The sequence below is a fragment of the Ursus arctos genome, unplaced genomic scaffold (genome assembly GCF_023065955.2).
Source record: "Ursus arctos isolate Adak ecotype North America unplaced genomic scaffold, UrsArc2.0 scaffold_18, whole genome shotgun sequence".
Classification (NCBI taxonomy): Eukaryota; Metazoa; Chordata; class Mammalia; order Carnivora; family Ursidae; genus Ursus; species Ursus arctos.
Genome location: NW_026622852.1, coordinates 24,194,235 through 24,209,060, shown reverse-complemented (window position 1 = coordinate 24,209,060; position 14,826 = coordinate 24,194,235). Strand labels below are relative to the sequence as shown.

General features: G+C 40.6%; 1 protein-coding gene across 4 annotated transcripts in view; it reads right to left on the bottom strand.

Annotated features, from left to right (window-relative positions):
- The window catches only part of NFX1 (nuclear transcription factor, X-box binding 1), a 72,290-nt gene that overhangs the window by 45,346 nt on the left and 12,118 nt on the right, over nt 1–14,826 (bottom strand). For all 4 annotated transcript variants that reach the window (XM_026506376.4, XM_026506375.4, XM_057313515.1 and 1 more), the window contains exons 3-5: nt 8,681–8,839; nt 5,946–6,023; nt 1,522–1,627 (exon numbers count right to left, since the gene is read on the bottom strand). In XM_026506376.4, coding sequence (XP_026362161.1) covers nt 1,522–1,627; nt 5,946–6,023; nt 8,681–8,839 — 343 coding nt within the window. The remainder of the gene's footprint in view (nt 1–1,521; nt 1,628–5,945; nt 6,024–8,680; nt 8,840–14,826) is intronic.

Genomic DNA, 14,826 nt, shown 5'->3' with positions numbered 1-14,826 from the left:
CTCCCTCTGCCTCTCTCTTTCTCTCAAATAAAAATAAGTAAATCTTAAAAAAGGAAAAAAAATGCTCCTTAAATGATCCTAATGTGTAGTGAGGGTTGAGAAAAACTGCTCTACAGAATTTTATAATCTAGGAGAACCTAAAACAGAGACACAAAAGGGCCAACTGCGGCTTCTGAGTCCTGATACATATAAATGGGAGAAACTCAAAGCTTTCTTTTGAAAGGAAGGGGTTGTCAGGGAATGGGGTTCAGCAACTGCAAGGGGCCTGACCGGAGTGACAGGACAGTTCCCAAGAGAAGGATTTCCAAAGCCACAAAGGAGCAAGTTTTAGGGCCTCCTTTCCCTTCAGACATGGTGTTGACCACCTAATCTGCATCAATTTTTGATGTTCTTTGGTAGTCATGACAGGGCGCCATTTCTGCTATAGACTTCAAAAAGATAGTTCATGCAGAGGGTTAATTTATTGAATTTACTTAAAATGCCGACTGAGGGAAGGAACAGTTTAAACAGAGGAGTCCCTGGGTTCTGAGGAAGGATCCATAGGAGCAGTAAAAGAAGGGTAGGGGCTGACTGCCCAGCAGGCAGCAGGCCAGGCTGCGTATTCCGGTCTAGGCAGCTCTCCTATCACCGGCAATTCCCCAGCACCCCCACATCCTGACCCACAAGGCCTCTGGCCCATGCTCCATGCAGCAAAAGCACCAAGATAACACTTTGAAGTCTGTTTTATTTTTAGATTTGGGTAATAAAAACAAGTTACCATTACTTGACCATTTATCATATGCCAGACTCTGTACCAAGCTTCTTAGATGCATTAGTTAATTTAATATTCATAGAACTCTAGGAGAGAAGTATTGACACTCATATCATTTTTATTTTACGGATGCAGAAAGTGAGGCTTAGAGAAGTTAAGTAACTTGCCCAAGGTCACACAACTGTTAAGTGATTGACCCTGGGAAGTAAAAATTTGTCTGAAGTCAAAGCTGTAGAAATTTGTCATTTGTAACTAATCAACTGTTATTTTAGGTATTCCTCTTCTTATTTAGAAGCTGACTGGATACACTGTAAAGTTGGCTACTTACTGGAGAGAGAGATTCACATCCTAAAAACACTGTGCAACAGGACCCTACACAATTGCCTTTTCACAGACAGAAGTCTGTCCTATTCACTCTTTTGGACCTGGATATCACTGGGGGATATTTCTTCTTAGAACCCAGCAGTACAGTATTGTGGAAATCCCAGCTCCACCATGTCCTGGCACTATGACTTTGGGCAAGATACTTGGCCTTTCTGAGCCTCATCAGTAAAATGGAGATAATAAATATCTATACATCACTGGGCTGTTTTAAGGATTCAATGAGTTAACTCTTGCAGAGTGCCTGGCACAGTGTAAGCACTCAGTAAATGGTACAATATTGCTCTTCACCCCATCCTGTTAAACGTTAACCACCGGATATATGTACTCAGAGCCACGAGCGAAGTGTGTCTACCAGGAATCCCCACGGGTCTAGTGTTCCAACTTACAGGTTACAGGAATGTGGGCAGTCCTGGCCAGGCTGTTTCTTTCTACAAACCTCACCACAACTATGTGGAATTTCATTTCTGCTCCATTCAGGATTCTTTACCTTGCCTAAAACATATCAGATCAGAGAGTCAATGGTATAAACTTCAACTGCATCCTAGACTTTAATGAAACAGTACAATACAGCTAGACAGCATGAACTTCAGTGTGGTTTTCATTAGTTTGACAAACATATTATCCAACATTCTAAAATAAAAAGATGACTGTAATGCTACTCATCAAAAGCTTCCCTGAGTATGATAAATCCTAAATTCTGGATTACCTGGAAAAGAGAAGTCATTTTTACTTATGAAAATGCCACTTTGACTAATGGACATATTTAATCTAACATAAAAAAACCTTCAAGGTGGGCCTTTTGAAAATGGACCCTTGAATAGACATGGGAATATCTGCTGTAAGGATCAGAAAAAAGAAATAAGGGACAAGAACAATGGGGTGGAAGATGGGGGAACAGCAAGAGATGGAAAGGACATAAAACCCCTGTACAGTAGGAACTTGCCAAATCTAAAGCTATGAAGTAGGCATAAGAGGGCTATAATTTTATAATTAGTGTCTCTGAAAATCTTTAGTGAGTATCTTCCATGAACTTAGCACAGAGGCAGGAAGTGTAAAACTGAAGCAAGGGACTCCTCCATGTCCCTGAGGAACTCATCTTTACTTGGGCAACTTACACCCTAAATGATGGCCTGTCCCCAGTATTTGGCCTCTGCTTTTCTATCTTGTTTCTTTCAGAAACCTTATTCACATTGAGAGGTTTGATACACCTAAAGGCCCGTGATTCCCAAATCTACATTTTCTGTCTTTTTCCTTTCCCCCCTCAAATCTCCATTTTCTTCATTGCCCTGAATCCTCAGTTCCAGCCCTCTCTGTCCAACCATCTGCTGAACATCTCTGTGTGAGGTGTCACAGTCACCCCAAACTGTCTACATTTACAGCCAAAGTTAGTATCTTCTCTCTTAAACCCCTCCTTCTTCAGTGTTCTCTATTTCTGCCAGCAACACCATAACCGTCGGAGTCACGGACTCAAAAACTAGAGTCATCCCCGACTCCTCTTTTTCTTTCCATAATCTACTTAATCACTAAATCTTCTCAATTTCCCTACATAGTGCATCTCACCTCATCTCCCCTACTTCTACTCTTATCTATTTGCCAGAACCTCATCTCCAAACTGTTAGAAAAACTTCTCCACCTCTGTGCTTTCTTGCCTTAATATAGTGCCCTGGTTTCCCGCTACCATCTTTCAATGGCTCCATCTCTTTTCCCTGACTGTAAATGGTGTTTTATTTTTCTTCTTTCTGCCAGGGTTCTGCATTAGACCCTTTTCACTCCTTACCCTTCCATCTACTACTCTCAACTGCAACTATCATCCCTAAGTCCTGGTTTCTCTAGATATTCCTAACTCCCAGGGCACCTGGGTGGCTCAGTTGGTTAAGTGTCTGCCTTCGGTTGGGGTCATGATCTCAGGGTCCTGGGATAGAGCTCCTTATCAGGCTCCCTGCTCAGTGGGGAGTGTGCCTCACCTTCTCCATCTGCCCCTCCCTAGCTCATGCTCTCTCTCTCTCTCTCTCTCTCTCTCAAATAATTAAAAAAAAAAAACTTTAAATATTCCTAAGTCCTTGTTGGACACCTCTCACTGGATGCCTTGTTCACTCATCCCACTCAATATTTCTAAATTGAACTCATCGTCCCCATCAGTCCTGGTTCTCTTTACCTGCCTTTCTCTGTCCTTGGTATCATCAATTCCAAAAGCATGAAACTCTGGAGCCACATTTGGGTTCTTCCCTTTCCCACTGCTGTTAATTCCTGTTTGCCTTTGAAATCTTGTACCCCCTTCCTTTCTCTCCCACTCTAACACCCATTATAGACTTTTATTATTCTTCACCTGGGTTCTTACAAAACCCCCAAATGTTTAGGCCCCCACATACTCCATTCACTGCCACCAGACTAATCTTTATAAAGAACCACACTGACACCCTCAGAGGCTTCCCACAGCCTGCCAAATGAAGTCTCTACATCTAAGCCTGGTATCAAGAAGTCAGCCCTGGGGCGCTAGGGTGGCTGGGTTGGTTAACCATCTGACTCTCGATTTTGGCTCAGGTCATAATCTCAGGGTTGTGAGAACAAGCCCCGCAATGGACTCTGTGCTGGGCATGGAGTCTGCTTAAGATTTTCTCTTTCCCTTTCCTTCTGCCTCCCTGCTGTCCTTGTATGCACACACGTGCTCTCTCTCTCAAAAAAAAAAAAAGTCAGCCCTGCCTTTCCAGTCATTTCCCATGCCTAGTGACTTTCCCTTCTCCTAAAAGATCCTAAGACTTATTTTTATTTTATTTTATTTTAAAGATTTTATTTATTTATTCGACAGAGATAGAGACAGCCAGCAAGAGAGGGAACACAAGCAGGAGGAGTGGGAGAGGAGGAAGCAGGCTCATAGCAGAGGAGCCTGATGTGGGGCTCGATCCCATAACGCCAGGATCACGCCCTGAGCCGAAGGCAGACGCTTAACCGCTGTGCCACCCAGGCGCCCCAAGACTTATTTTTAAACTTCTGTTTATGCCACTCTCCTCAACAAATCTTTTCTCCTACCAAGATTTTACCTAGTTTTCAAGCCCAGTTGAATTTACCTCCTTTTTTAAGGATTCCCTAAATCATCTAGCCCAAAGTGATAACTCACCCCAAAGATCTCCCACAGTTCTTTGGACTTATAGAACATCAAGTTAATTGTGTCTTAGCTCTTAGACGGGAAGATCTGGGAAGTCAATAAACAGTCTTATTCCCCAGACTCTTCATTGTGTCTGCTACATTAGTAAGTTCTCAATAAAGTATATTACATTAATGGGTCTCCCAAAAGAGCAAAGTGAGGCAAATCATTAGGTAAATATAAGGCCATTATTTGCATTCCCACACCATTTTACCTTACTCAGATCATCTTGACCTTCACTCCACATTCTTCTACCTTTTTAGGGCCTCATATTTAGTTTCTCAGTGAAGGCTTTAACAAGATTTTTAATTCTACTGCAGTGCTTTATGCTTAAAAATCCTTTAAAATAAGGTAATTAAGCCTGGTAATGGTCCTACTTATATAGTTTTACATGGATCTCTTGCTTCCAGTTTCATATTGCCTTGCCAATAGTACATTCCAAAATATTTATTCCTTCAACAAATATTATTTTAGTATCTTTCAAGGCTCAGATTTTGGCAATAAAACATAAAAGACCAGCAGATTCCAAATAAAAGAGTGGCCAAAGTGGAAGAGGGGTAAGAAAGGGAGGATTCCTTTGGAAGACAATGTTTGGGGTCTGATCTTGAATGAATGAGGAGTCAGTGATGAAGATTTAAAGAAAAGATGGAGAAGAACATTCTAGATAGTTGAGTTCACCAAAAGATTGAGTCTAGAAGTTGAAGACTTGATGGTCAATGACCAACTCTTAGTGAGAGTTGCTAGTTAAGTAATGGGAAAGAAGAAATATGAGCAAATTAAAGCCTACAGAAATAAACAGGGAAGAGCTAATCATTTCAAGAAAGGAATGGTCAAAAGCTCCAAGGGTTACCTTACCGTGCTGCCAAAAAGGTTAAGAACTTATTAATCAGCCCTGGATTTGGTCAGGAAGGGGCCACTGATGACTTCTGAAAACAGATGCAGCAAGGTGACAAGGATAGAAGCAAAAATGCAATGGTTCAAGAAGGGAGACAGATGGTTAAGAAGCAAAATTTGAAAAATCAACAACTAGATGAAGGTTAGCCATTAAAAGACAGGCAGGAAAGAAAAAAAATAATAAAAGACATGCAGAAAACAGACTAGCAGCAAGAATGAGCATCTGGATTGCAGAAAGTTCTTCCTAACACATAGGGGAACTGAGCTATTCAAAAACAGGAAGAAGCAGGCCACAAAGAAAGAGGATAGAGTTTGTAATTCTGGTTTATAGGAAATCTTTCTTTACAAAAGACCCCTATGACTGATTTCCTGGGTTAAAATAAAGTACTTTTCAACACTACTCTTTCCTCATACTGCTCAAATCTGGACTATCAAAGCTGTTACAGTTAAGGGTGAGAAAGAGCCCACGTCTATGCCTGCCTCCACCATCTGGTCTAAAGGTAAGATCAAGGAGACCAGCGCCATGGCTTAGAAGTAGCATGAACCTGGTGGGCATGATGAGAAGGCCCATGTCCAGAAGAGCCTGCCAAGAGCACAAAGGCCTGTGACTCTGGCTGTGTGATGGACCTCAGGCAGATGATGTCGGCAGACTCCTGGAACTTTGAAGTCTTATTAGAAACTTCTAAAATATGCCTGGTACATCATTCCTTTGGGCTGGAAAATAGTTACAATGCATGAAGTAGAAGAGACTCAAGTGAAAGCAAAAAAACTCACCACAGAAACAAGTGTAAGTATTAGGAACATGTGCAGAAACATTCTGACAGGCAGGGCACCTCCAACCACTCTGGCCATCTGTCAAGAAAAATGAGAGAAGAAACCAAAATAATTTCCTTATAAAAGCACAAGTAATTTTTAAAAATTTAATCTTAAAGGAAGCCTTGATATTAAAGCAGCAGTAGTCACTTCATGTTAAAGATATCAGATGTTAAGGATATCAGGATATTAAGAAATAAATTCACAATACTGAATACTCTGCTTAAATACTGCATGTAGACTTAAATTTATAAGGACTTTGAATATAGTGATCAAACAGATAACCATATATTTTTTTTTAATTAATGATTTTTTATTATATTATGTTAGTCACCATACAGTACATCCCCGGTTTCCGATGCAAAGCTCAATGATTCATTAGTTGCGTATAACACCCAGTGCACCATGCAATACGTGCCCTCCTTACTACCCATCACCAGTCTATCCCATTCCCCCACCCCCCTCCCCTCTGAGGCCCTCAGTTTGTTTCTCATAGTCCATAGTCTCTCATGTTTCATTCCCCCTTCTGATTACCCCCCTTTTCTTTATCCCTTTCTTCCCCTACCGATCTTCCTAGTTCTTATGTTCCATAGATGATAGAAGTCATATGATAGTTGTCTTTCTCTGCTTGACTTATTTCACTTAGCATTATCTCCTCCAGTGCTGTCCATGTTGCAGCAAATGTTGAGAATTCGTTCTTTCTGATAGCTGAGTAATATTCCATTGTATATATGGACCACAACTTCTTAATCCAGTCATCTGTTGAAGGGCATCTCGGCTCCTTCCACGATTTAGCTATCGTGGACATTGCTGCTATGAACATTGGGGTGCATATGGCCCTTCTCTTCACTACGTCTGTATCTTTGGGGTAAACACCCAGTAGTGCAATGGCTGGATCATAGGGTAGCTCAATTTTTAACTCTTTAAGGGACCTCCACACTGTTTTCCAGAGTGGCTGTACCAACTTGCATTCCCACCAACAATGTAGGAGGGATCCCCTTTCTCCACATCCTCTCCAACAATTGTTGTTTCTTGCCTTGTCTATTTTTGCCATTCTAACTGGCTTAAGGTCAGATACCCATATTTTTAATGTCAATTGAGATATAATTGACATATAACAATAAGTTTAAGATGTACAACATGTTGACTTGATACATTTATATACTATAATAGGATTATCACTGTCACATTAGCTAACACCTCCACTGCTTCACATGATTATCAATTAATTACGCGGTTCTAATATTAAGGTAAACATTATCTAAATCTTGGCTTGAAAAAAAAGAGGACAAAATATTGAGTATATTCAAAATATTGAGTACAACCCAGATGTCTTTTTTTTTTAAGACTTTATTTTTAAGTAATCTCTATACCCAACACAGAACTTGAACCCACAACCCTGAGATCAAGAGGTGCATGCTCTACTGACTGAGCCAGCCAGGCACCCTCAGATGTCTTAAATTAGAAGAGTCACAGATCAGAAAACATGTTATTTTTTTTTAAGCAAATTTTTGAAGATTTTATTTATTCATTTGAGAGAAAGAGAGTGGGTGCATGAGCAGGGGGAGAGGCAGAGGGAGAGGAACAAGCAGAACCCCCGCTGAGCACAGTGCCCACGGTGGGGCAAGATCCCAGGATCCTGAGATCATGACCTGAGCCAAAGTCAGATGCTTAACTGACTGAGCCACCCAGGTACCCCTATTTTATTTATTTTAGAGAAAGAGAGAGAACATGGGTGAGCACGGGTGGGGGGGGTAGGGAGGGGGAGAGAAAATCTCTCAAGCAGACTCCACACTGAGCGCAGAGGCTCAGCTCTTCGGGGTTTGATCTTACAACCCATGAGATCATGACCTGAGCTGAAATCATATGTTGGCTGCTTAACCAACTGAGCCAGCCAGGTACCCCAACAACTACTTTATATAAATTTTCTAAAGCAAACTATACAGGAAATGTTTTCTGTAATTGCTACTTGGATAAAAGCTACCATTTTCAAAAAATTTGACTGATTTTATTATATCCCAAATATATTTTAACACTGTTAAATTAAGCTGTTTTTTAAATTTCCTTCTTTTCTTAAAAATTTTTATTTTATTTTTACTTTTTAAGTAAGCTCTATGCCCAACATGGGGCTTGAACTCATACCCCTGAGATCAAGAGTTGTATGCTCTACCAACTGAGCCAGCCAGGTACCCCTTAGTTCTTTATTTAAGATCTACAGCTTCATACTAGTCATCTGAAACATGTGTTCAAGGCAACATAGCACAAAAAACATTCAAGAGGAATTAGTTATTTTTAAACCTCAGTTTAAGGGGTGTCTGGATGGCTCAGTAAATGGAGCATGAGACTCTTGACTCAGGGTTGTAAGATGGAGCCCCATGTTGGGTATACTTAAATATAAAATCTTAGGGACACCTGGGTGGCTCAGTTGGTTGAGCGTCTGCCTTCGGCTCAGGTCATGATCCCAGGGTCCTGGGATCAAGTCCCCACATTGGGCTCCTTGCTCAGTGAGGAGTCTGCTTCTCCCTTGGCCTGCTGCTCCCCCTGCTTGTGAGCTCTCTCTCTCTCTCTGACAAATAAATAAATAAAAATAAATAAGAGAAAAAAGATAAAATAAAATCTTAAAAAAAAAGCAAAGTATAAAACCTCAATATATTGAATAAGTGAGAATAACTATACAGAAGAGAGAAATGACTGACCTGCTTGAGATGCTGGAGACCTTGCCCATTTCTTTATGCAGTTCAAATGAAACACATGATAACAGCTCTGACAACTCCACACTGGCGCTGTGACGCGAACCAATTCACAGCATACCATGCACTCATATTTTTCTGTAGTTAGCTGTTCAATTAGAGAACCTGTTTAAAAAACCAAACGAATTAATTCAAACACAGCAAAACATTCCTTACTTTAGTCAACCAAGGATCAGCAACGCATTTGAGGGAAGAATCCAAACGCAAAGGTTTTAAGTATGTCTGATTCTGAGTAAGGTGGTTGTTCAGTGTTTGGAGCCAAGAAGGAACTGAGGAAGAAGGAAGAAGACTTAGGAAGTGGACACTCAGGTGGGGATTTGCACAACTGAGGAAACATTCCCAAGAAACTACCCAGGAACTGACCAGAATAGCCAAATGCCCCTTACAACACAGCTTAAGCATCCTCAGAAGCACCAACTGTAGCACCTTGCCCTGCCTCCTCTGAATCTGATCCAGATCCATGGATTCAGGCTAGGAAGGGGCTCATGAAACTGCCGTGGTCAGCTGAAAGAAACCTAAGCCTGGATAGGTTCCAACAACCCAGGGTGGTAACATCTCTTCTAGTAGTTGCCATGAAAGTCTTTAGTTGATCTACTCAACAAAGATATTCTTGGTGTTTACCATAATCCCATGGTAGGGTTACTAGACTGAAGGAGACACAGAGCCTGGCTCCAGAAGCCCAGCATCTGGGGAGGGAGATCAATATGCTAAGAATCCTCCCAGATGGACTCCTCAATACTTCCACCCACCCCCAGACTTTCCTCAAACACGATCGCAGCAAAGCTTTTCTAGATCCGGGGTATAGTCAGATGCTCTCAGAGACTTGTGTATGTGTGTGTGAGACAGAGAGAGACAGAGAGAGATAAAGAGAGAGAGAATTTCTTTTCTCAGTCCATATATATATACATACATATATATATACATATTTATATATACATATACACATATATATATATACACATATATATATACACACACACATACACACATATATTTTAAGACTTATTTGAGAGAGAGAGAGAGAGCATGAGCAGGGGGAAAGGGAGGGGCAGAGGGAGAAGCAGACTCCCTGTTGAGCGGGGAGCCTGACATGGGGCTCGATCCCAGGACCTCGAGATCACAACCTGAGCTAAAGGCAACGCTTAACTGACTGAGCCACCCAGGCACCCCTTTCAGTCCATACTTTTAGCATTTATCTCATAATACTATTTAATTTGTTACTGGGTCGAAATAGGTTTTAAGAATAAAATAACTAACCTTAAATACAGCATGCCAAATGCTGTGCTAAAGCACTTCACACATTTAATTCTCTTAACAAGGCTGTAATATATAGGTACAGCTTTATTGATGAAGAACTGAGGCTCAAAGTGGTTCAATCACTTACCTGAGGTCACAAAGTTCACATTTTAATCATTTTATAATATTAGCCTTCCTAAGATTACTTTCTGTTTGTCCACTTTAATGGCAAAAGAAATACAGAACGGGGCGCCTGGGTGGCACAGCGGTTAAGCGTCTGCCTTCGGCTCAGGGCGTGATCCCGGCGTTATGGGATCGAGCCCCACATCAGGCTCCTCCGCTATGAGCCTGCTTCTTCCTCTCCCACTCCCCCTGCTTGTGTTCCCCCTCTAGCTGGCTGTCTCTATCTCTGTCAAATAAATAAATAAAATCTTTAAAAAAAAAAAAAAAGAAATACAGAACACAAGGACTATAAGGTCTGTGAGGCAGGGCCAGGGCCTTGCCTGCCTTGCTCACTGTTGTATTTCCAGTGCCCGGCCATTATTAGCAGGTGCTCAGTAAATATTTATTAAATGAATGGATGAAGAAATAAATGAGTGTCATCTAGTCTGTTCTATAACCTCTCTCCCTTGAAAGTGTCAGGCTTCAGTAGTTTCTGAGATAGCTCTTTTGTTCTGACAAAAGCCTGGAATAAAGATTTTGTGTGGCTGATAAAGGAAATCCACTCGCTTGAGATAACTGATAAACACATCAAAAAAACTGAATTATATTTAAAAAAAAAATAAAGAACCAGACTTAGATTTTTTCTTAAAAGCAAGGATACCCTACCCTGCATCCGTTAACGTCTCTGAAAAGCAAAGTTCATTACACTTTCCACCATTTAGCATGCTACCTGTGGAAGATTCTGAAGGGGTAAGTTAAGTAAGAGAGAGCTCTTTAAAGAGTGAGATTACCAGTGAGTCATCTACATACAAGAGCCTGACTGTGGCAGAGGAATAGTTTGTAAGAATTACATTTGGAATAAGTTTTGTAGAAAATGCCTATTGACTATTCTAGGACAGAAATGAGTTAGAAGTAAAGGACACAAAAAGTAAGTGAAGCTGGGAACATACATGAGAACCCTATGATTGACCGTTGTTTTGATTTTTTGCCCCGAAGGTTTTCTTTTTATTTTATTGTTTCTCTTATTAAGTTTATGGCTTGTCAATAAATAATTATTGTTTTATATGTGATGTTTCTAAATCTAATCACAGTGAACCTGACCACTAGGATACACATACATATAGCAATGTGGGAACAACTGCCAACTTTGAATAAGCCACAAAGCTCTACTAAGCCCTCTCCAAAGGCTGTTTCTCTCACATCCCATGTTGAATTTCACAGTAAATCCTGCTGGCACTACCTTCAGAATATGTCCAGAATCCAACTCCTGCTGCTATTACTATGGCCCAAGCCACTATCTGTTCACCTGGATTATTAAAATGGCCTGCTAACCAGTCTTCCTACTTCTGCCCTTGCCCTACTTCAGTCTATTCTCACCACAGCAGCCAGAGGGAGCCTGTTAAAATGCAAATTAGATGATGCCACTCATGCCCAGAACTTGCCAATGGTTCCTACATCACATGTCTGTAAAAGCCAAAGTCCTTACAATGGCCTTCATCACTTCCGGTCCTCACCTGCTATTCCTCTTTCCCTAAGTCACTACTCTAAGAACACACTGGACTCCTTCCTTGCCCCAGACTGGCAGGCAGATTTCTGCCTGAGGGTCTTTACAACCTGTTGCTCCCTCTGCCTAATACTTTTCCCTAGACATCGGTGCAGTTCAGTCCCCTACCGCCTTCAGGTGTTTACTCAAAATGTGATCTTAATGAGAAGACTGGCCTTGGCCAGATTTTAAAAAATTGCAATCCGCTCCCTCAACATTCCCTATCACTTTTCCATACTGTATTTTTCTCCATACCACTTGACTCTTACAGATCATTTATTTCCTCCACACCACTTACATATCCTATCTTATATATCACATATTTTATTTTTTTCATCTTATTTCCCAACTCTATACACGGAATGTACACTCCTCGATGGCTGAGGTTTTTTTTTTGTTTTTTTATTTATTTATTTATTTATTTATTTTTAATGATTTTTTATTATATTATGCTAGTCACCATACAGTACATCCCCGGTTTCCGATGTAAGGCTCGATGATTCATTAGTTGTGTATAACACCCAGTGCATCGATGGCTGAGGTTTTTATCTACAGTGCTGCCTGGGACATAGTGGGCACTCAATGATACTTGTATGAATGAATGAATGAAAAGAAATAAAAATATAGCAAAAGATTCCAGAAAGCCCTAGAAAGAGAAACAGTATAATCCTTTCACCAACAATGCTTCAGTTTTATCAAAACATGTGTGTAACACATGTAAAATATGGTACTGTCCCGGAATAGCTCTGTGCTGGTAAACTATCACATTTCAGGTCCAAGACTCTTGTCTGCTGGCTGCCAGCCCTGGCCTGACCACTGGCTCTTCTTCAGTCTTAAATCCTCTTCCACCAGGATAATTTCTCAGTCACAACTATGTCTACTCTATACTTCTTTGAAAGCACGTCAGTAAAGAGGGTGATGCACCACTGAAATAATCAGAAGATACCTGACTGAAGTGTTAACTGACTACAGACTTTCCAGATGCACCAATAAATAACTGTTAAAAAAAAAAACAAACCCAAAAGCAATCCAGATTTGAAAAATCCAAAAGTACACTGTGATTAAAAAAAAAAAAAAGCCATTTAAAAAAATAGACGTACACTAAAAATAATCTGATATCCAGGGGTGCCTGGGTGGCTCAGTTGTTAAGCGTCTGCCCTTGGCTCAGGTCATGATCCCAGCGTTCTGGGATCGAGCCCCGCATCAGGCTCCCTGCTTGGAGGGAAGCCTGCTTCTCCCTCTCCCATTCCCCCTGCTTGTGTTCCCTCTCTCGCTGCCTCTCTCTGTCAAATAAATAAAATCTTTAAAAAAAAAAAAAATCTGATATCTGGAATTTATTTTATTTTTTTATTTTATTTATTTATTTGACAGAGAGAGAGAAACAGCCAGCGAGTGAGGGAACACAAGCAGGGGGAGTGGGAGAGGAAGAAGCAGGCTCCCAGCAGAGGAGCCTGATGTGGGGCTCGATCCCAGGACTCTGGGATTACGCCCTGAGCTGAAGGCAGACGCTTAACGACTGAGCCACCCAGGCGCCCCTGGAATTTATTTTAAAATATATCAGAAAAAATAAAAAATAGATTAAAAAATGTGAGATTGCTTAAATATTTAATGCTTATCTATTTTATTACACATTATATATTTAAAGTGCAGAGATTTCTTAATAAATAGAAAAATATCATTATAATAAACAAAAAGATGAACATTGTTTATATGATTTCAACAATGTAAAATTAAGCACTGGAAAATTCTGTAAGAAAATAGAAGAAAAGGTTAAAGCTGATTATATCTAGATGGTTGAGACTAAAGGTGAGTTACCAATGTTCATAGCAGCACTGTCCATAATAGCTAAATCGTGGAAGGAGCCGAGATGCCCTTCAACAGATGACTGGATTAAGAAGATGTGGTCCATATATACAATGGACTATTACTCAGCCATCAAAAAGAACGAGTTCTCAACATTTGCTGCAACTATATAGATGGGACTGGAGGAGATAATGCTAAGCGAAATAAGTCAAGCAAAGAAAGACAATTATCATATGGTTTCACTCATTTATGGAACATAAGAAGTAGGAACATCGGTAGGAGAAGAAAGGGAAGAAGAAAGGGGGGGAAACAGAAGCGGGAATGAACCATGACAGACCACGGACTCTGGGAAACAAACTGAGGGCTTCAGAGGGGAGGGGGGTGGGGGAATGGGATAGGCTGGTGAGAGGTATTAAGGAGGGCATGTATTGCATGGTGCACTGGGTGTTATACGCAAGTAATGAATCATGGAACTTTACATCAAAAACTAGGGAAGTACTGGATGGTGACTAACATTATATAATAAAAAAATATTATTATTAAATAAAACAAAACAGAGACAGCAGTGTCTCCAATATTAGCATATCTAAAAAAAAAAAAAGGTGAGTTACCTACTAAAGTGACTTTATTAAGTTACCTCATTAAAAGTGAGGCAGCTATTTTTAAAAAGCTAATACGCGGGCTCCATGCTCAGTGTGGAGTTTGCTTGAGATTCTTTCTCCTTCTGCCCCTCCTGCGTGTGCTCTCTCTCACTCTCAAGTAAATAAATAAATCTTATTTAAAAAAAAAAGCTAATACAATATAAACATGGTCAACATGTTCAAGATGGTTTTGCTGAGGGGTGCCTGGGTGGCTCAGTCAGTTAAGTATCTGCCTTTGGCTCAGGTCATGATCCCACGATCCTAGGACAGAGTCCCCTATCTGGCTCCTTGCTTACCAGGGAGCCTGCTTCTCCCTCTGCCTGCCATTCCCCCTGCTTGTTCTCTCTCTGACAAATAAATAAATAAAATCTTAAAAAAAAAAAAAAAGATGGTTTTGCTGAGTCTGAAGCATATGTCAGATATCGCATTTATGTATGTGAGTCTGAAACCTGTGGCAGAGCTTAGGGAGGAGATAAAAGTTTAGAAGTCAGCACAGCACAGAGGCAGTGGCTAAAAGATATGGAACAACTTGTAATCTTCCAATGAGACCTTATCAAGTAAGAAGAACAGAAGGCTAAGATAAAGCCCTAGGAAACATCAATATTTAAGAAAGAGGTGGAGGAAGAAAAACTTGAAGGACGCTAGCAGGAACAGCCAACGAGAATAAGGAGGACCAGAAATGTGTGGTATGAAGGAAGTAACATTTC